The 23,325-nt window shown below is 37.1% G+C and overlaps 2 protein-coding genes across 3 annotated transcripts; one reads left to right on the top strand and one right to left on the bottom strand.

Moving 5' to 3' along the window:
• Window positions 1-6,306: 6,306 nt before the first annotated feature.
• On the bottom strand, window positions 6,307-9,380 carry LOC136259300 (uncharacterized). The gene is made up of 3 exons (XM_066052790.1): window positions 9,338-9,380; window positions 6,414-7,540; window positions 6,307-6,372 (listed from the first exon to the last, which is right to left on the bottom strand). Exons 1-3 carry the CDS (start codon window positions 9,378-9,380, stop codon window positions 6,307-6,309), a joined length of 1,236 nt encoding a protein of 411 aa, XP_065908862.1.
• A 2,952-nt stretch (window positions 9,381-12,332) lies between these two features.
• Window positions 12,333-23,143, top strand: LOC136258427 (uncharacterized). Of its 2 annotated transcripts, XM_066051744.1 has the most exons (21): window positions 12,404-13,000; window positions 13,920-14,660; window positions 14,719-14,827; window positions 15,929-16,080; window positions 16,835-16,955; window positions 17,007-17,155; window positions 17,222-17,321; window positions 17,370-17,486; window positions 17,536-17,694; window positions 17,749-17,922; window positions 17,969-18,137; window positions 18,297-18,398; window positions 18,447-18,535; window positions 18,585-18,641; window positions 18,692-18,840; window positions 20,331-20,475; window positions 21,805-21,939; window positions 21,991-22,122; window positions 22,179-22,325; window positions 22,377-22,549; window positions 22,751-23,143. In XM_066051744.1, exons 1-21 carry the CDS (start codon window positions 12,540-12,542, stop codon window positions 22,887-22,889), a joined length of 3,720 nt encoding a protein of 1,239 aa, XP_065907816.1. In that variant the 5' UTR covers window positions 12,404-12,539; the 3' UTR covers window positions 22,890-23,143. The 2 variants fall into 2 exon arrangements, with proteins under 2 accessions (XP_065907815.1, XP_065907816.1); XM_066051743.1 differs by lacking the exon at window positions 17,536-17,694 and having other exon boundaries at window positions 12,333-13,000; window positions 17,770-17,922.
• The last annotated feature ends 182 nt before the right edge of the window (window positions 23,144-23,325 follow it).

The following is a 23,325-nucleotide window of genomic DNA, read 5'->3' as shown; positions in this document are numbered from 1 at the left end:
TTGGGGGTACACATAAGACGCACACTTAGAGCTAAGTGCCTTCATGGTAATAACTGGGGCAGCACATACCAGCAACTATGTACAATAAAAAGTGTGAGATATTTATCATGCAGTACTATAGTACTGTATAGTAGAGACGACAAAGAAGTAGGCGTGGCACACAGGATAACATCACCCAAAACCAGCCTCAATATATTTTCCCTGACAATGATGAGGCAGTATTGGTTATAGGTAAACTAAGCCCAAACAAGTTTTCAGATCAACTTGAAATGCTTTCACAAGTTGCTATGGAATTTCAAAAAAAAAAACATTTAACGGAATTTTCTACTGACTGAGTAACTGACTGATGCCTTCAGACAAGTGTAACTCGATAATGACTAAGGCTATGGGCTTGATTTTTTCACTGTTCAACGTTGCTTCGGCCTGACAGGTGCCTTTTGGCATGCCGCAGTACGTACAATGCATTCTTCATGGACTTAGTTACCAGTGTCCTCCTTTGTATCCCATTCATCTTTGCTGACAGCAAAAAGTGTCGATCTGGAGGAAGCACATGATGGCTTCCCTTCGTAATGGAAATCGTCCATATTTTTCATAGTGGCTATTTTGTGCTTTTCAAACAGTTCTTGATTCATACTGCTGTGTAACTGGTTGAACATAGCTGACAAAAAAGCATAATGGATACTTCATTTTTCAGACAATAATTGATATAACTGGGGAGCACAGCACCATTTCTTTCTTTTGGTATGCGTGAATTGCAGAGGTGCTTTTCAAACAGTTCTTGATTTGAAATGCTGCATAATGTGTTGAACATAGCTGACAACGAAGCATAATGGATACTTCACTTTTCAGACGATAATTGGGGCGTGTGGCACCATTTCAGATGTGGTATATGTGGGTTCACCAGTCATAATAATTATTTACAAAAAAGGTAACAAACAATAAGTACACAGAAAACTTTGGAATTTTCAACTAGAGTAGGGACCATATATAGCACATTGATAAAAAGTACTGAAACAAGCTGGAGTAGTGCACGGTATTAAATCACAGTAAAACAATAAGAAGTGTTATATCCCTACTTTGCTCAAGATATTAATGGAAATGCACAGTAAGGATGTGATACTTCTTATTGTTTTACTGTGATTTAATATCGTGCACTACTCCTCCAGCTTGTTTCAGTACTTTTTATCAATGTGCTATGGTCCCTACTCTAGTTAAAAATTCCAAATTTTTCTGTGTACTTATAAGTGCTGCATTAGGTTAGGAATCAGTCCTGTCATACCATCACAAGCACAACCAACCCCCACACACGTATATATATACACACTGGTTATAATTATCACCAGCTTATTGTGCTTTTTGTTTTACTTACCGTAACTTGTTTTATTAATTTGTTTTAAATATAATTTTTGTATGAATATTATATTTTTTCATGACTTACATACATTAAAGTCTAAACAAAAAAATTACATCCATGAGTCATGACTCGGATTGTTCTTTTAACCCTTTGCAGCACTGGTAGTGATAGCATAAAGTGGTAAAATAGATTAAAATTAGCCATGCTCTTTGATGTTTAAGCTTGATGTGTCTTGTTGAAAGCCATGCATGCATGGGTAACCAGCTGCAGCAGTTAGTGTTTGCAAACTTTCTGGCTACAATTGTGCACCCTTACCATATTATGAACTCTTGATGTAGCTATAATGTGTAGATGTTTGTACATAATATTTATATTGCTGACTTATAGAAGTGAAATGGAATTGGAATAACATGATTGTTTTTTCTAAATCTCTGTAATGATCATTATGCTGTGTACCTACAAGTCATGTAATGAAATACTGCTAAATAAATAAGTTAAATTATAAACCTTTGACAATTTGAATTTTTGTATAACCATTAAACCCACAATCAAACTACCCATTAAAGGAAAAATAGTGCTAAGCCATAGGTATATAGTATGTTCACGTTGAGCTGAATCCTGAAAAAACAGCTAAAAATTAAAAGTGGATTTTTTCTCAACAGAATTAACATTTCAGCCAACCAGATGATTATTGGTAACAGCAAAGGTGTCAACAACAGACACATATGGTTTGGCTCCATTACAAGTTCGGGAAAGGGCTGTAATGGACAATGTACTTATATGGCTTCATCATAGGAAATGTATTGTGAAAATTTTGATTGGCCGTAAATATTATGTCAAACATTTGAACAAAAAGATTTTGAAACATTTTTAGCGGGTCAAGCAGTAGTACAAATGAGTCAAATTTCAAGATCGTGTGTAATTGCATCCATGAGTTATTATATGTTTTTGAGGATTCAGCTCAACTTGAACATACTATAGTCATGTAAATATTTCTATGTATACGTTATAGCAAGAGCACATAATAATAGAGTATTATTATTATACACTCTTGGTTATAGTTGCTGCATGTGACTAAGTACTGGGTGAGTTAGGAAAAAGTCCCCAACCCATGCATGAAATCCACATTAACATTGTTCACTCAGTAGGCTGCATGGTGATGACAAATATTAATGTTTACAAAATTGGGCACTAGCTATAGCTAGCAAGCTACATGAGCACAGGGCTGCCAAGAAAGAGAGGGTAAAGCATGCTCCTCACACTGAGTGCACTTCTCACACTGTGTTACTAGTTGTATCAACTAGTTACCACAATTTTTAGCCTCTAGATTCCCCTAGCTTAGCACCCCCAGGATTAACAACATATATACAGTATGGCAGTGGCGTAGCCAGAAAAAAATTTTTACCAAGGCAAAGTTTATACATTGACATAATTGAGAGAGTCTGCTTGTGACTTAACTGATTCACAAACACTTTCAAGCATGGGTGGTACAGCATTTGCAGGTTGATTCTTTGGTTGGATGGAAGAAACTGTTTCAGAAGACTCTGAGCATTTTTCTACATGTCATGCTCCAGCTTAGTTAATGCAACAGTAACCATGCTTCAATTATTAGACTAGTTTAACTGTACTCAACCTGACTTACTCTGGAGATATTTTGAGTGGTCAGGCCATCCATGGACTGCAATGGAGGTCATAGTCATGCCGGCACACTATACTTTTATTAATCTGATGTGATATTTAAGTCAGAGATATCTCTTTCATGAAATACTCAACTGCATGTGCTAAGTATGTCAAGCTAGGGAGTCTGGGGGCATGCTCACTCTAGGAAATTTTTGAAAATATATGCTTTGAAATGGCATGTGGAGGCTATTTTCATGATATACATGAGCAATGGGCTCAATGCAATGCCATGCAGTTGATTCATTGGAACACTTTCGAAAAGTAATTTAAAGACAATTAACAATGTAAATGATTTAGACCAAGCAGTAATAAGAACAGTGGCTATAATTTACACTGAATGCTCTATTAGAGTATATTACGATGACTGCTCTATTAGAGTATCTCGATCTTTTTCCGCATACAAAATTTAAGTAGCTGAAAAGTGGTGCAGGACTGTGTCACCATGGGCTCCGGCCTGCTTAGTACTACAACCATAGATTCTATTATGTGTGGTACAGTAATGCTGCATAGTAACGTTTGAGTAGAATATTCGGGGTGCCAAAACTCAGGCCTGCTCAGCCTGAATTGTTGAGCATTTTTTACCGAGGCATCTGCCTCGGTTGCCTCAATGGTAGCTACGCCACTGGTACGGTACAACAGTTTTTAGTAATGTATAACTTCATTCATATCTCAGGGAAGGATTTACAGGCCAGAGATAAACTCTAAAGGGCTCTTGCTGAAAGTTCAAGATACTCTATAACAGAGCATTTATATACCACCAACAGAATTATCAATAGCTTTGAGAAGGAACTTTTGATCATGATGTGGGGTGTTGAATTTCAAGGTTCTGGGAAAAGATTTATAGACTGGGCATTATAACAATACTAGCTAACAGTATAAATGCACTTGAGACAGAGTGGGAGCTTTATATATACTATGAGTTTGTTGCTTTTTAGTCATGTTAGTAACTACTGAAGATTGCATTTTTTTTAGCAATTAGAGCCGGTGGTGACTGCTAAACTACTCACTGCATATGTGTCCTGAGACTCAGTTGTGTCATTGCCCCAATCATTACATGTTTGGCTATATACATCAAAAATATGTTGCATGATGTATCACAACAGTGTATCAAACGGTACGGTCGTACCGTTTAAGTAGGGATCGTGCTGAATGTTTCGCGCGCCGCCCAAAATTCCGCCTTTAAAAATCATCCTACAGACATTTTTTTCTCTGATTTACAATACAAATTACTCCACAACTAAACTACAAACACAATTAATTACAACGGGGGTTTGGGGAAAGGAAAATCAGAGTCCTCACACTGCAAAGCCCAGTACCGTAAAATCATACGGGCATTGTTCGTCCATAAAGAAACTGAAAGTTGTTGTAACAAATGTTTATGAGCCTGTTTGGTTGATGCACCACTTCTGGCTGTGGTGCGTTCAACGATGGTACGAAGGGTCTGAAGTGCAAATGGTGACCAAAAACCAAAAGTTTCTACAACAAGTCCTACAGACATTGTATGCGGCGAAAACCACCTTTACGGAATAGTACTAGTCCATATAATACATAAAACAGCAATAAATACAACAAAACACTTACAGGTGGCCAGATATAAAATTTTTAAAAATCGCCAAAATCACTGCCTCACTTACTGACCACAGTCGCAAGCCTAGAGCCCAAACGAAGCAGCGCACGGTCACCATTTTACGCTACAACAACAAACCCCAGGCTCACCCGTGGGATGTGCCTTTTGGGGTTCCGACGAGTGTATGCCCTGTGCGCCTTGTCTTTTCTTTTATTATATTATATTATATTTGTTACTGTGCAGAAATCAAAAAGATTGTTGTGCACAGGTGTGATCATAATGAATGTTCAGGTTAGTACAAAACTCATCTAAGGTAGGGGAGTGAATTACAAAGGGGGGGAGTGTGTTCCAGAGTAAGGGAAAAAGGAAAATTTATAAGAATCAATCATAGTGTCAAGCTGTTTATAATAACCTTCCCTTGATGGACGATGATTAGGTATTAGATCATTTGTGGGTATACTTAGATTGCCATTAATTATCTTATACATTGTAGTTATCTTAGACTTGTTTCTTCTTTCTTCGAGGGTAGGTAAATTTAATGATGACATCATTCTTGTTACACTACTAAATCCAGAAAAATCATTGTAGCAAAACCTAGCTGCTCTCCTTTGGATGGACTCAAGTTGGTTTATGTTGGTGTGGGTGTGGGGGGCCCAGACAGAGGATGCATATTCAACAATGGGACGGACCATCATCTTATAACAATTACTCTTAACAGAAACAGGGCATTGGTGAAGGTTACGGCACAAGAATCCATTAACCTGGTTTGCTTTGTTAGTGACTCTTTGAATGTGTTCATTCCATGATATTTTCTGGTCAATGGTGACCCCGAGATATTTCGTGTGAGGAACCTCAGAGATGATAGAATTCTCCAGATGATAGCTATGAACAATGGGATTTCTTTTATTGGTAATTCTCAAGTGTTCGCATTTCTTAATGTTAAATTCCATCAGCCAAGTATGAGCCCATTCAATGAGTTTGTCAAGATCCTGTTGTAGGGCTATACAATCTGATTCGGAATGTATGTAGGAGTACAGTAGGACATCATCTGCATACAGTTTAATCTTACTATTGACACAAGCAGGGAGATCATTTATGTACAGTAAAAACAGAAGTGGTGCGAATACAGTACCTTGGGGTACACCAGAGAGAACTTGTTTAGAGTAGCTGTTTTTCCCTTCTAGCACTACATACTGGGATCTGCAAGTTAAGAAGGACTTAATCCACAATAGGATAAATCCATCAATCCCCATAATGCTGAAGCTTGAGGTAGAGTCGGGAATGTGGAACCTTATCAAAGGCCTTACTGAAGTCAAGTAGGAGTACATCACACTGGCCCTTATGATTCAAACACTTGGCAAAGTCATTAACTGTGGAAATTAATTGTGTTTCACAGCTCCTTTTGTGACGGAAACCGTGTTGTTCATCACATAAAATGTTAAAAGATGATAGATGATTAGACACACTTGAATATACTATATGCTCTAATATTTTACAGCAGATACACGTAAGGGACACAGGTCTATAGTTGCATGGGTCTGATTTATTACCTTTCTTATAAATAGGAACTACCTTCGCAGTTTTCCAGATACTTGGTAGTGCACCTTGATCTAAAGAAGCCTGAAAGATCAATGATAAGGCTGGGGAGATTTCATATGCCACTTCTTTAAGAAAACGGGCAGGAAGGTTGTCAGGCCCAGATGCCTTATGTTGTTGGATGTTGGATAGTAGTTGGTATATGCCATCCACATGTATCTGAATTGGTGGTATGCTAGGTGTTGGATCAGTACTTAGCGTAGGAAAGTGACTGACATCTTCATTGGCGAAAACAGAGGAGAAATAATCTACTAAGAGGTTTGCTTTGTCTGTAGCATCCACAAATGTTTCATCCTGATGTTTGAGGGTGCCCACTCCAACAGAATCTTGTCTTTTATTCTTAATGAAAGACCACAGACGTTTAATAATTGTGTTCTTATTAGGATCAACAAGGTTGGATACATATCTATTAAAAGCTGTACGACATTCGCGCTGGGACTGTCTTTTAAGATCGTAATACTTAGACCAGTCTGTTGATAGGTTAGAACGTCTAGCTTGATTGTATGCACGCTGCTTTCTGCGGGTCAGTCTCTTAATGTAATTGTTGATCCAAGGGTGCTTACATTTGGAAGAAATTAGTTTGGTTGGGACTGAATCCATACAGGTGTTACAAATGGACAGAAATTCATTCCATAAAACATCAACAGAAGTTGAACTTGAGTGGTTATTGAGAAAGTCCTCACAGAGTGTTTGAATGTTGCTTCGGATAATGTTAAAGTCAGCTTGGGCCCACAGATAGATTATTCTTTTAGATGGGGAGGAGAGGTTTGCTATAACAGATGAGACAACAAGAACTGCTTCATGATCACTGATACCATCTACAGTATCACATGTCTCAACTAAAGAAGGTCTGTTGGTTATGAAAACGTCCAATATGTTTGGATCTCTAGTGAGTGTGTTGACCATTTGACTAAGTGCATTGTCATTAAGGAAATCAAGGAAGGAGTTGTTTAGAGTAACAGGATAAGAGTGACCAGTGGTGCAACTATTTATCCAGTTTATATCAGGAAGGTTAGTGTCTCCTGCAATCCAGAATGCAGAATTGGGGAATTTCATATGAATAGCTGTAAGCTGTCGGCAGAGTTCTGCTAGGTAAGATTTGTCACTAGAAGGTTGTCTGTAAACTGAGCAAGCAATAAGTGATGATTGATCTGCTAGTTGAATATGACAAGCCACTAACTCACAAGACAATTGCAAGGCAGTGAGATGAATATCATGAGTAATAAGGGTATCACGACAGGCAACAAAAACACCACCATAGCCGTCGGCTCGGTCTTGACGATAAACAACATAATCACTTGGAAAGACTTCACTGTTCTTTATACTAGACTTGAGCCATGATTCTGTACCAAAAATTACATCAGGAGAGTGAGTATTAATTATATTTTGAAAGGATTCTTTCTTGGAAACCAAAGATTGGCAATTTAATATCAGAGCAGTCAAAGGGTGGGATACATCACAATCAGTAGAAGTAAAATCAATTGGGGAAGGGGGTATGGGATTATCAGTGCGGAGGGGGTTTAAGTGTTCCTCCGCACTATTTTCCCATTTTTTATCATATAAATATTTTCTGACTTATTCATGTCAGCCAGTTGCTGCCTCAGTGCTTTGTGTTTCTTTTGTTCAAGTGGGGTGAGATCTGGTGTTATAAACAAGGAACGAATTTTATCTTCAATCAGGCTGCTTGTCTTTTTCTTCATCCAACGAAACCATATCGAGGCGTTAATCATGTTTTCCATATCAACACTTTCTTTAAGCAGCATAATAGACGCCACAAAATTATTTAAGGTGCTTAGAGTACGCTACTATACGGAGGAAGATCACGCCCATTCTTTATCCTACGTATATCGATCTATCGATCGAGACCACGCCCCTTTTACGCTATCTGTGACCACACACCTTCAAGTTGGTAGGCTGATTCGAGATACTCTAGTCTAAGAATTTGTTGTTTCTTGTTAGCTATTAAAAAATATATTATCAATCGGAAAAAAAAAAGAAGTAATAATCGATCGAAACCACGATGAACACCACACCCTTTAGTGAAACAAGAGATGAACAATGGTAGTTATTACAGTATAGCTCAGTGGGAAATCCCTACTTTGGCACTGAACACAAAATAATTGTTATACCATGCCAAAGTAGGGCCGGAGATTTCCCACTGAGCTATGCTGTAATAACTACGAATAACTACCATTGTTCATCTCTTGTTTCACTACTTTTTATCGCTTGGGTCCCTACTTCATTTTTAAATTCATAATTTTTAATATACTAGCTGCAGCACATGTTGCTGTAGACCTTCAGTGCTGGTCACTGTAAAGTGTTAATAATAAATAATGACTAGTAGCTATATACGTATAGCCATTGGGTGCATGCCGGTATATTATATTAATGTGCATATACATATAACATGATATAGGCAGACTGTGACTTATTCTACATTTCTGTTACAAATACTTTGCATGTGTACAACTTAACCACTTTGTTTTTATGGTGCATGTATAAGCCGCATAACGGCTATATATAAAGTAAATACATAATTAATTATGCACAGGTGATGTAACAAATCTGTATACAGGTTAACTTGCTGTTCATGATCCCCTGTAGTTAGCTAGATGGAATTGAAAGTGCACTGATGCTGTATATAACTGAATTTTTATGAATTCATGTGGCTCTTACAATAAGAACACTACTTTTTGGAAATTTTCATGTTATAGCTACCCTGTCACTGGAAGCTAAGGACATAGCTACACACATCATAATTATGTCACGAGAATAAAATTTAATACTCTCATGGACCGCCTCAAAAAGATCTTTTCAAGGCTGCCTTCCATCCTCAAGTATAAGATATTACTCTCTTCTTAATTAAAAAAATAATCTAAGCTGTCTTTTCCATTGGTGGGCCACTATGAAATCGCCTCGTATGAAATGGGGCACCAGTCAATGGAAGCCTATATTGATGTGGATGGCAAACATGCATCAGATTCACCTCCTGCCACAATTCCACTCTCTATACTATAGTGTGCCCATATTGACCTGATATTGTTGTTTATAATAAAGAACTCAAATCTGTCTCATTAGTCTGCCCATTCAATTCTTATACTGACCTTACTGCTGAACACAAAGCAGACAAATTCGAATACCGACAGATAGTTGATGATGAACTTGATCACTTGGGCTTTTCATGTCACTGAGTACTAGCTATACACCATACTGTGACCATAGAAATTGGTTACCTTGGCCACTACCTTAAGAGTATCACTGCCGGAAGTATTATTATTATTGTTATTTGGGGGGAAAAGGGCAGACAGCAAAGCTGATTAAGCCCAAACAATCACAAATTATAAGTGCTGTTCAATCAAGTTTGAAAATGTAGCTAGAGTGTTCAGTTCAATTAGGTGCGGTGGCAGTGAATTCCATTCCCGGATGGTTCTTGGAAAGTAGCTTGTCATGTAGGTGGTGGTGTTTGTTGGTGGTACAATCAAGTGAAACGGATGATGATGTCTAGTGTGTTTGGTGATGAAATGAATGTATTCTGGTAAAGATAAGCCAATTCCTCCATGCATTATTTGATAGAACAAATTAAGCCTCTGTTGTTTTCTTCTCTTCACTAGGGGTAACCAGTTGAGCTGTTCCAGCATGGCACTAACACTACTGTGATAACTATAGTCAGATAGAACCCATCTAGCTGCACGCCTCTGAACCTTTTCTAAGATTGATATCTGAGTCTGATAGTATGGGTCCCAGACAACGTTTGCATACTCCATTACTGGTCGAACCATAAGTAGATAAGCAGATGCCTTGACATGTGATGAACACTTACTAAGATGACGTTTAAGGAAGTTCAACATCCTTGTAGCCTTGTTAGCAATGTTTGTAATATGGGTGGACCATGAGAGGTGGTCATCTAGCATAACTCCAAGGTATAAATGATTATGTGATAGAGATAAAATGGATCCATGAAGGGAATAATCAGGATTCTGGGACCTTGTACATCTCATAACAGTGCATTTACTTAGATTGAACCTCATCTGCCAAGTGACTGCCCATTGGGACAGAGTGTCTAAATCCTGTTGGAGTAGGATAGAATCTTGTTCTGTTTTAATAGCACGATACAATAAACAGTCATCTGCAAAAAGTCTTAGCTGAGATGAAATATTTTCTGTAATGTCATTGATATAAATCAAGAACATCAGCGGACCCAACACTGTACCCTGAGGTACTCCAGATGACACAGGGACATAGTCAGATGATTCTCCATCCAGTAAAACTCGTTGTTTACATACTGTGAGCCATTTTTCAATCCAGTGGATAACTTCGTTTTCAATATGGTAAAACTTCAGTTTCTTTAACAGGCGATGATGTGGCACTGTGTCGAATGCTTCAGAAAAGTCCAGCAATATCATATCAATTTGAATATTGTGATCCATATGAAAGTTAAGGTCTTCTATAAGTGAGATAAGTTGAGTGGAGCAAGAGTAACCAGCTCTAAAGCCATGTTGGTTACCAGAGAGCACATCGTTTCTATTTAAATGACTCATTATGGAGTGGTAGATGATGTGTTCCATCACCTTTGAACAAATAGATGTTAAAGATATGGGACGATAATTAGCAGGAAGATCCTTGCTACCCTTCTTATACACTGGAGTTACATTAGCTAATAGCCAGTCTGAGGGAATATTACTGGTATTCAGTGATTGCACAAAGATAACTTTCAAAACTGGTGCAAGCTCATAGGAACAATGTTTAAGTACAAGGGGATGGATTCCATCAGGGCCTGGTGCCTTATTAACATCAAGGTTTTGCAGAAGTGTCTGGATCCCTGACTCAGAAATTTGAACAGGTTGCATTGTGTGGAAATTACCAGTACCCATCTCAGGCAAATTAGTGAGGTCTTCAACAGTAAAAACGGATTGAAACTGGTCATTAAGTACTGTAGCTTTATCCTTAGCATTAATTACTGTACGGTCATCGACTGTAAGTGATGGTATAGAAGATGAAGTGCTTTTCTTCATTGCTTTGATGTATTTCCAAAACTGACGTTGGCGTCCAGAAAATGTAGTGTCCAGGATTCTAGTACGGTACTGTTCATGAGCTGATTGAACCATTTTGTTTACTTTATTACGAATCTTACGATAAGCACTCCAGCTTCCTTCACTGTTACATCGCTTAGCGTGGTCATACAACTTCTTTCGATTTTTCATGGCTTTCTTAATGTCACGAGTTATCCATGGTAGGTCCTTGCGTGCTTTGATTTTCTTTCTAGGTATATGGCGGGAGACACTGTTGGTGAGTGCCTCTTTAAAAAAGTTCCAATTGGTGTCTACAGAATTACATTCTGGATTACTGTTCATAAAAGAGTCTCTAAAGGCACACATATCCTGCTTGACACTGTTAAGGTCTCCCTTATGATATAAGTACATGAAATGGGCCATCTTGTCAGGTGGAAGGCTGGATTGTATATTGATGTCAAAAAGAATTACTTCATGGTCAGAAATTCCAGGCACAACATCTACATTGGTTATCATATCTGGATGTGAAGTAAGAATTAAATCTAGTATGTTCCCTTGTCTGGTTGGCTGATAAACTAACTGCTCTAAACCATAATCATCTACAAGTTCCAAAAACAAACTATTCAGTTCTCTTCCATATGCAGGTGAGGGATTTATTGAAGCTCCAGCATCTGACCACATAATACTGGGAAGGTTAAAGTCACCAGCTATAATAATGTTTGGAGGTGAATGGTTGAGTTGAAAACCATGCAGAATGGTTTGAAGTTGTGTCAGTGGAGTAGTGTCAATGTTGGGTGGACGATAAAAAGAACAAATGTAAAATGGGCTCATCCTAGGAAATGTTAGCTTGGCCCACACAGCTTCAGTATCTGAAAGAAGTGAGGGTTGTTCAACAACTGGGAGGGTTTCACGGAAGCAGAGAAATACTCAGTATGTGGCAAACCACCACAGTGAAAGTCCAAAGTTTCTCACACTGCAAAAAAGTTCTTGGCATGTCAAAGGATTTACTTGCAGTAAAACTTAGATTAAATTGTAGCATTTATCCTTGCCATGCATGTCTACTTTGGCCTTGGTCTTTGTAGTCACATGTGGCAGGAAAAGATCATCAGTACAGTAGCTAATCAAATCACCACTTCAGACTGAAAATAAAAGTCAGCCAGCAACTCGTCTTAGACCAACTCTAAGAGAGGGTTGGTTTAAGAGTAAAATAGCCAAGGCATCACATGTTAACTGGATACCGGAACATCAAAAATGGAACTATTACAGGGAGGGGCGGGGTCCAATTTATTCACGTGGCAAGAAGCCACGCCCTTTCACAAGCCAGGCTACTAAAATGAAAAGAATATCGGCGAATGTGATATCAATTTGCTTTCTAATTGTTTTTGCTTACCACTGGAAGAGTGTAACTGGTCACAACTGCACTGCAGAATTTCGTAATGAACTGCGAGATGAACTGGTCCGTGATCAGCGAGAACTGGATCAGTTACTGAACGATATGTCATCTATCAATGTTCCAGTGTGTATTAGAATTGTATTTGCTGGAGACAGGTTTAAACTGGATATAGTAGAGTTGATGCGTGTACACTTCACCAGTTTGTCAATGATTGGTAGTGGGGGTCAAGTCAATATTGATTGTGTGGGTGGTAAATCTGATTTGGAAGTATTGAGGAATAATCTACTACCATTATCAGGCGCTTCATTAGTTCTAGTTGATGGACTGGCATTCGCAAGATGTCCAGTACCTCTACTGATCGAAGAAGCATCCAGAGTTGTGATACAAAACTGTATATTCCGGTATGCCTAGCTACATTTGTGCACTGTGTTTAGTCATAGATAATATATACCGTATATATATTATCTGTGGTTTAGTACATATGCATATATGATTTACACATGCTGTGCAGTTGTACATGTGCATAATGTACAGTTGGGTCCTGTCGTTTACCCTTTATCTGTCGTTGTGCAACTCACACCAGTAGATATGTTCTGGTGTTCCATGAAAAATTTATTTTACACCCAGTTTGTTAGCCCATGACTATCTTCCTGAATAGAGTCAGGTGATATTGCAAAGTATGTGGTCACAGGTATAAGACTCTTTAAATCAAAGTGTGTGATTCTACAGTACCACCAATAAATCACTCTGCTATGTAAACAGCAAGAAACATGAATATTAAATCATGCATAAAGTTGAACTGTAAATAGCTAACTACCCATTATTTTCAGATGTGGCCACACCTATTGTAGGCTTTGATACAAACAAGATTCCATCTCTTTTGCTACATATATACACTGAAACCTCTCTAATCCGACACCTCTTTAATCCAGAATACCTTTCTAATCCGACATTGTTTTGTATATCAAAAAACGTTTTTATGTAATACTAACTCAATAATCTGACATCCTTGCTAATCTGGTACATGTTAACCTGTGTTGTGATGAAGACCCATATGTGGCTATAGCTACATAGAGTCATAGTATATATGAAGGCTTCAGTACCAATAATGGAATGCACTTCTGTAGCAGGTCACATCCAGATTGTCACATCCTGGTTTCCTTCTTTAGTGAACTGATCGTTTAAGTTAGCAACCATGACCTGGTTGCAACCTTGCAATTGTGTTTGGCTATTTTTTCTGTCAAAATATATGCAATGCCAAGCTTTCCATCATTTCCACAGTGTGTTTTTGTGTATAATTATGTATTATTCATATAATAGTGATCACAAACATGGTACGATCAACATTTACAATTCACAAAATGTTTTCATCACTAATTGTACATTTTACAATAACACGTCAAGTAGCTACTTCACCAGGAAGCCATATCAAGGAAGTGCTGGAGGCCTTTCCATTGGCTACAATAGTCAACTTGTTGCATTAAACAATGTGAATGTTCTTGTAACTAATTGCAATTTCACTAACAATCGTGCAGCCCCACCCTCTGGACTAAATATTTCACCTACAGAATTGCAAGCTAGAAGAATATTTAGTGGACGAGGTGGAGGCTTGTCTATACCAGTTAGCTTAGCAACAAGCTCACTTAATTGTGTGGTCAACAACAGTGTGTTTATCAACAATTATGCTGAGAACTTTGGTGCAGGATTATTCATTTTTACTGGGGGGTTTGTTGCTAATCAAACCTACATGATCGGAAACAATATATTTGATAACAACTTAGCTGCTAACTTTGCAGGAGCATTGAGTTTTGCAAACTTTGCAAACACTTCCAGTCTTACTTGCACCTTCTACAATTGTTCGTTCAATAAAAATTATGCACAAACTGCAGGCTGTATTCATCTAACACCAACAAATCTTGGATATCCCAGTGTACATGTGAAATTTGAAGAGTGTGTATTCAACAACAATACAGCCACAGATTATGCTGGTGCTATTACCATTGTATCATATAACTTCTTTGGCAACAGGCAACGTCAAAATCCTGTTGAGTTTGTTAACTGGTAAGTTTCTTACTTGTAAAGCTGTTGCTTTGTTTCATCATGTCTATAATTTTTTTAGTATATTTGATGGTAATTCTGGAGCAAGTGGAGTCAATTTAGACCTTGCATTTTCTAATGGAAGATTTGAAAATGTCACTTTCACAAATCATAAAGGATCTGTTGTTCGAGTATGTAAAAGAATGGGCTAAGTTTGTATGTGAATATAAAATGTCTTCTGTTATGTTTGTCTCTGGAACCTGTCAATGCCTGTTGAGCTGTTTATTGTAGGTAAGAATTTCATATGCAATCGTATACGTATATGATCATATATACGATATTGATCACGACCACCCATAACATTATGAATATTGATTATCGAATTAGTGTCAAACCAGGAGCCCACAAGCGCTGCAAGGGCGTAAAGGAGTGTTTAACAAATAAAACACACCTTTGTTGATATTCTGTAGTTACCATTACCTTATTCAGCCAATAATTGGATATAATGTGTGTTTATTGGCTTCAATGACCAAGGTATGGTATGAAAAATTGTGAGCCAATCTTCATGATTGAGCATGATTTGCCAATAGTGACAATGATGTAGATATGGTGTTGAAGAATACGAATGCCACATCTTGAAGTGCGCTGAAGTCACTATGGAGTTGCGCTTACAGATGAGACAAAGACACCATCTAAGTGTTAGAACCAATGAGACCATGCTAATGCATTAATGCAATTCACCAACATCCTTATAAGGCACTGTGTATTAAGCTGGTGACAGTTGGAATTCACCAACAGTGTGCAGAGATTATTAGAAGATGTTAAACACTCCTTTGCGCCTTGCTGCACTTATGGGCTCCTGGCCCAACTTGTTATTTGAATTTATCTCCATACACTGAATGTGTGAACAAAATGTCGGGGGAAATTGAGTAAAGGATGTGCATTGAGAAATTAAATCTAGGCCACTATGAACAGAAAAGCAAAAAATATGAACGTCTTAAAAAGAAAAGAAAATCAAAGCAGGAAATTAAACCTTTGACCACCCAATTACTGGAGCGATTTTGATCAACTTTGGTCTACCTGACACTCAAGCAGCTACACAGCAATAGTGGTGCAAAGTTATAGCATGAATTTTCCGCGGCGTGGCATGCAGATTTCTTGGCCATACAACACACTGTAATGTGTCTTGATTGCAAGTTTTATTTTGAAATATTTGCATAATTTATGGAGAATAGTAACGATTATAGAGATGACGTGACAAATAAATGAATTGTGATGTTTTAATTATTTAGGCAATTGCTAGTAGAATTGATCTACATGGATATGTTAACTTTGATGGGAACAATGCTGAAGACCTTGATGGTGGTAGTCTATATTTGTTTACTTTCAGCCAAATTAACATGACACCTGGCACACACCTCACATTTGCTAACAACATTGGAAGGTAAGATATAAGACAGTAAGACCATGCAATACCAAATATCACCACCACATAAGTGTACTTACTCAATTTATTGAGGCGATCGAGCTTTAATAAGACCCATTATATGGAGTTGATTACATTATAACCCAAAGCCACCTAGCGCTAACCAAACTAAGTACTTACGTATAGCTTCACTATGCAAATATCTATTTAGCCACATGGTAAAAATGATAGCTAACCACAAAGTAGTACAAACTGGTAGCAAGCATACATAATTGCTGGCAACTTTAGTGCAACAGTTGTACAATAATTATATGGGCGTTCAAAGGTGCTGCTGGGGGCTTTTCCCAAGCGTTATCATGGGAATGCAGTTTGCCCATGGCTTTGATGCCCAATGTGTACTGTATCTCTTATACCATGATCGCATCGGGTTTTACACCATTAGCCCTCGGGTCTGCGGCCCTAGGGTGTATATATGTATCAGCTGTGGTATAACTGTTACATCTGCTGTGCATGCTGGTATATGCCAAGTTTGTCACTATATAATCAGATATTTTTATTACTTTTAACACGTGTGATAATTAATTCCTCATGTGTGACGTGAGTATTAGGATTAATAATTTATCAACATTGTTCTTTGCATGATTAATGACTAGTCAATCTGTACAAGCAAGCAATGAGCATGCAAGTAGCTACCAAACTGCAATAACTATCTAAACAAGGCTCACCTCTACAATACTGTGCATTCACCTAGTTATTTCCTTATATTGTGTAGTTTTGGAGCGGCCATTGTGGTCAACAGCAGATACATCATTTCCACATTTGAAAAGGCCTTAAACAATCCTTTGTGTTTTATTCAACATGATAATGAGCTACCACCAGTTATGTGGGATAATGTAAGATTGTATTATGTCCGTCACATACTTTGTATGCTGATACTGGTCTAGATCTCATTGGAGTTTTCAGGCAATAGAGCGCTTATTGGATCAGCTGTGTATGCTAATGATTTAAACTTTTGCTCATGGTACACATATTCTACTCCATATTTCTATTCAAATATCAGCAATGTTCTACGCTGGCCATTTGTGTCTTACAGGTGAGTAGTGTTTTATACGAAAAGGCATGTTCTATTAGAATATTGTTGTGTTGTTTTATCATTCAGTGACACAAATGTCAATACTGGTCACAGTGAAGTGGACACCTTTAACAAGACGCTGGCTGTACAGACTCCTGCTGTGAATTTTGTCATACAAAATTCCTCTGTTAGTCTAACATTTTATACGATTTTGTGTAATTCCCATGATATTTAGATGGTTTCCTACCCTGGGAAAGTAGAACAGTTGACAATATTGTCATACGATGAACAGGATTTCTTAGTAACAGACCTTGTGGAGATAATTGGGAGCTTGCAAGAAAGTCCAAATAATGTAAGCAATGTATATTAATGTCATATCTACGTATTGTTACTCTATACAGGGTATATCCATTGCATTCAATCCTACTGCGAAGATAACAGTGCCTGGACTACCAACGTTTGATGTACATTTTCATATTATATCATCAGAGATAGTCCAAAGTAAAATTGTAAATTCAACGTACAGTATTAAAGTTGTAGCATTTAGGGAACAGTCTTTTGTAAGTGTATAACATAGATGTAGCTATGTTTGTATCAACTATACTGGGCTATAGCTGCATACAAATCGGCTCCAGGTGGAGTATTTCAATTTGACGGTGACTTCATGTCCTCCTGGTCTTGTTCTACTTGCCACTGATGTAGAAGATGAGTATGAGTGTCAGTGTAATAATAATAATGATCAAAATATTGTGGACTGTCTGCCAAACCAGAGAAGAATAATATTAGAGGTAGTCAGTTGTCAGTCATTGTATTATTGTAATTGTTTCATTACAGGAAGGATACTGGGCACAGCACATTAATACCGGATCACTGAATGGTTATTTTGAATACTATCAATGTCCACCTGGTTACTGTCGTTGTAGTAAATATAGTGGTGATAATGTGTGTAACAGTGTATATGATTATGATGATGATGATCTTCAGTGTGTCTGTGATAGACAAGGTATGGTGTGTGTATATGCAAAAAATAATAAGAGACCGGCATTATATTTATGTACTGTATAATAACATAGATGATTCAGTATTTTGCAGGCAGTTAAATTACGAATTTATGCTATTTAAAATGTGTCTGAAATGTTTACATTACATGTAATCTTTATAGGGTATTTGTGTGGTGGTTGTCACGGTGATAAAGGATTGAGTGTTCTTCTCAACAATTGTGTCTCCTGTGGTAGTGTTAACGTACTTTTGCTGGTGGCATTGAGTAAGTCAAGTTGTAATTTATATCACATTTTGTAATGTTATTTGATAGTCATAGTGGACATACTTGTTATCACTGGAGTTCTACTGAGTTCCCTGACACTACCTCAATGGCTTTATCCCTTTCTGTTTTATCTACAAGTATGTGTACACATGACATGTAACAATTGGTCACTTGTATACTAAACAGGTAACTCCTTATGTAGCACAGTATTTCCCAGCAACATTTAGTGCTGTTCAGCCATATGTAAGCAACACTGTGTATTAGTATGTAAAATACTTTGTGTATAATTTTAGTTGTACTACATCAGCAGTGCCATCAGCCTTTACTTTCCCTATGATTTTTGTCTGTACTCTGAAATGAGTGCAGTAGTCTCCTATACTATCAGATATATACCATTGTTATTGACAGTTGTCATCTCTGTCATTCTCTACACTGCTGCAAAGTGAGAACCTACAAATGTGACTGAATTTTGAAAAATTACCATTATTGTTGTGCCTGGAATTTTTGAAACTAACGTGGTGCTGTTAATAGCAGAAAACACTTTTCAAACAACTCTCAAATATTTTTAAAATTTTCTTGTAAATCAAGGTATCTATGGTTTATTCTACAATGGGTAGGAATTTAACTTATAATGCTTGTTTCAGAACTAAATATTTAATGTGTTGAATGTACCCGTAAAGGTGATTCTCCAAAATTCAGTCGCAAATGTGTTTGATTTTCCTACGTATATTTAAGGACTTATTGTGTGCAATATATTGTTTGCAGATATACATTATCAATTCTAGCATTTGCCACTTGGCAAGTGTTCTCCATTGTCTTTTACTTATATAATATACATGACCAATTCAGCACCTTCATTGGTACATGCAGGGACAAAAATATGTAGAAATGTTGCTGCCATTTCTGACATCATGCAATTGATGCCAAGGTATTCTGCAGATTAATAAGACTCATACCACTTCACTAAGCTGGCTGTAAAAGTTGAGTATGCATTCTGAAAGAACATCATAGCAGGAGGAGTGGTTGTACCATGCTACACACGTGGTGTGGGTGGTACCTATAATCTTACAGCAACCTTACCCATCAGATGAGACATGGATCTCTCCGCAAAGTGGAATTTTAGGTTTATTGTTTTGCCAAAAATTTATTGATACTTGCAGAGACTAGTGAGTAATCAGTATGGCATTCAGATAAACAGACAGAGAGCTCTAATTGTATTGTTAATTCTACATTATTGATTATCCTACAGTATGGTAGTACTGTAAACTAGGGAAATTCTCACAAAAGAATAACCTCACAATACCTTCACAGCACCTGATGAGGTATTACCAAGCCCAAAAGTGCTTTCAGTGTGACCCAAAACCAAGTTGCTACAATTAAAATTTTTTTTGTTTAAAAGGAATTTCTTATTTATGGCTTTAAACAAACGCGATAACATCTAAGGTTATAGGCTTGATTTTTTTCATTACTAGACGTCACCTCAGTACGACAGGTACCTTTTGGCATACTGCAGTATGTACAATGCACACACCATGGACTTTCCTTTGTGTCCCATTTCTCTTTGTAGTGCGTGATCTGGCTTCCCTACGTTTGTAACAGGAATGGTCTGTATTTTCTGTAGCGACTGGATTGACTGCAGAGACTGTTCTTTGTTTGAAACACTGTGTAATGGATTGAACATATAAGAGTAATTAGGAAATTTGTGTTCAATATAGAAAAAAAAATTGTAGTGAAACGAGGGAGATTGCCCACATTTACAAACCCTAATTTAATCGCTATAGACTGAATTAGGAACTAATATGTGTGCAGGTGAAGGCGACCTCCCTTGTTTTACTACTTTTTATTTCTATGGTCCCTAATTGAACTTAAAATTTCTCATACTTGTACTGTGTGATACTAGGTTATTGACATTCATGTACTGTACTACAACAGAAAATTCAAGGTCCTGACAAAACTTCGGATTAAATGGAATGGATTGTGGCTACTAATCATGTTACTGTACACTGATGCTGTAAACACTTCAGTATCTGTATTGAACTGTCCCCTACTGGAAGACTCTGATGGAACAAAGAAACTGGTAACATATGTGTAATGGATATAATAATTATGTGACCAGATTTGAGATAACTTGGCAAAAAGCCACCTGTTGTGCTTTTGAGAAATGCCCATTGTTCCCAAAATTATACCATTGCTTTGTCCAATAATGTCTATATTATACCATTTAATTGATGTTTCAATAGTTCTCTTTTCTTTTGTCTGGTTGCTATATCAAAATATATTTCATTACTATGTTATTGCTTTATTAGAGCAGCAATATTCGGTGACTGTTCTATTAGAGTTTCTGACTGCTCTATTGGACAATTTCGATCTTTTAAACGGAATCATGCAATTTGCAGATTTTCCTGCTGTTAAGGCTTTATGCATAATTCCTGATTCCTACACATACCTATTATACTCGAAATTATGCCAGCATAATCGCCGCATTCCTACAGACTATGTGAAAGCCATGAGTGGAGCTTTGACATCATTCAATGGCCATGGATTATTGTTAGAAAATGGTGTTTAGTGAGCTGAGAAGCCTCAGAGAGCTCACCAATTGTGTTCTTCTTTATTTGAGACTGATTCAACCACCCACCTCCAACCCTGCACAAAAAAATATGCATAATGCAACTATATAAAATACTTCAGTCTCTGTGGTTGTACAAATGGCAACTAATTTTGGATAATCTAGCTTACCAGATATCTCTCACCAATGTTCTAGGGAGATGGCCCAGTTACATCTATTCATAGTGAGCAATTCTGTGTGTATGGTATCTACCTTTACAATTGACTGACAGAATCTGGTCACTGTTAATTTTATGTTTGTCAAGCAATTCAGTACCGAAGTACAAGGGTAAATGGTATATGTCTTCCCAGTTGTCATTATTTATATGTGACTGCTCTATTAGAATATATCAATCTTTCACAGCACTGATACGGATTTAGACACATTCTTCATGCTTATTGTGGTCTTAGTTGAAAGCTTTCAATAGCTACATTAGCTAGAGGCAGTATAAGCCACACAGTTAATGCTCGAAAACTTTCTATATGTAGCTAGTATTAAGAAATTTCATATAATTTTTGCATTTGAAAATTGTTTTCTAATGGAAACTACAGTATTTTAAAAGCGCATGTTACACAGGTTTAGGACATGATTGGTACTGATGTTTACTGCTTGGTTTTCAATACATTAACCCTCTAATGTAGTTAATGTGGAATCTAAAATTGTTCTGTACACAAGGCAAGTACCAAAGCTAAACTGCTTCTCTACTATGCACGTGCCAAATTGTGTTCAGTAGTCTAGCGTTGCATCTGTATGTTGCTAATGGTTACATATTGTTTATCTTGATTCTTGATCTACATGCAGAGATGGTACATAGATGGAAGAGTGGAGTGTTTTACGGGAAGTCATATTCCTCTAGCTATTGTGGCCATCCTTGTGTCAGCGTTGTGCATGCTGTTAGTAATATTTGTAATGGCAGTCACATCGAAGAAAATCAAAGTACAGTAGATATAAATTCTGAGTATAACTTTTTTATAATACTGCTCATAGCAACACTGGGTAAAATCCATGTCAAAAACTTTAAAACAACCATTCAAAGATAAATATTGTTCCTGGGCATCAGTGGAGTTACTCAGAAGATATATATTCCTTGCAATTATTGTTGCTGTTCCAAGAAACTTAGTAAGATATTTGAAATATGGTTGCAGTTTTTGTTAAATTATGTTGTGTTGGTGTAGATTCCGGTGCTACTGGCAACAATGGTGTGTACAGCATTGTATGCTTACATTCAGCCATACCAGAACTTCTATGTCAACATACTAGAGACTGTTGTATTAACAAATTTCCTGTTACTATTAACTATCACGTCAACTGAACAATTCCAGGTTAACCACTATTCCGTAAGTGCATGTAGTACGTATGTACTTTGTTAACAGAATTCAGTTTTTGATGCCAGTCACTCTTTTGAAATTAACGAATGTGGAGAAGTGGAATCACTGAGTGAACATGCAGCTATTTTGATACCATTCTATTATATTCCATTAATAATGTTGATAGTACTGGTCACTATACTACTTGTAGCTCGTACTAAGTTATCATGTCCCTTCAGGTTAGCCTTAATAGCACAGTGAAAAGTCAATTATCCAAACTAAATGCATTCATAACTTCATAGTATTCAGAGCTTTGTACAATTACTCTAATAGGACATACACCTGTTAACAGAATTGTTCAGCAGAAAAGTAATTTCATTGTTTGGATAAGCGACTTTCCACTTTATACTAGTGTAATTACATCATATTGTATGTTATAGGATCCATAGAAAATGGTATTCTAAAGATGATAAACTTATTGATTTTAATACAAGTGTATGGCTATCCAGTACGCCTACTAAATCATATTATGTGGAATTCAACAATAAGGAAGAAACACTACAATTTAAAGTGGCTTGATGATCATAGTGAGCTGATACTCCCAGAAAAAAGAACAAGATTAAATTTTACAATCAAATTAATTAGTTAATGTTCGTGTTCTCTTGAAAGGAAACAAAATGTGACAATAATGTCTGATGATGATGGTGTATTTCATTCTTTATTGTTCTGGGGTACATGTAACTAGAAACTATTTATGCCCCCAATTGTGATACTTATGTTAGGAAAATCGGTGATAAAATTTTATTTGTCCAGAACACATTATAAAACTTGGAGTGCAGTAACATACACAGTAAAAGTTTAGTTGTGTGTTAGACCAATGAAATGTAATTGCCAGTGTTCACTCAGGCTACGTCACTAGTCATGGTTAAAAGCACAGTGCATGCATGCAGATGTGTATTTAAAAGGCATGCATGCAGACAAGCAGTTATTCACACAAATTTGTGCGTGTGCGTGA

Source organism: Dysidea avara, chromosome 6, assembly GCF_963678975.1.
Source record: "Dysidea avara chromosome 6, odDysAvar1.4, whole genome shotgun sequence".
Lineage (NCBI taxonomy): Eukaryota > Metazoa > Porifera > Demospongiae > Dictyoceratida > Dysideidae > Dysidea > Dysidea avara.
This window is presented reverse-complemented; position numbering and strand designations above follow the sequence as displayed.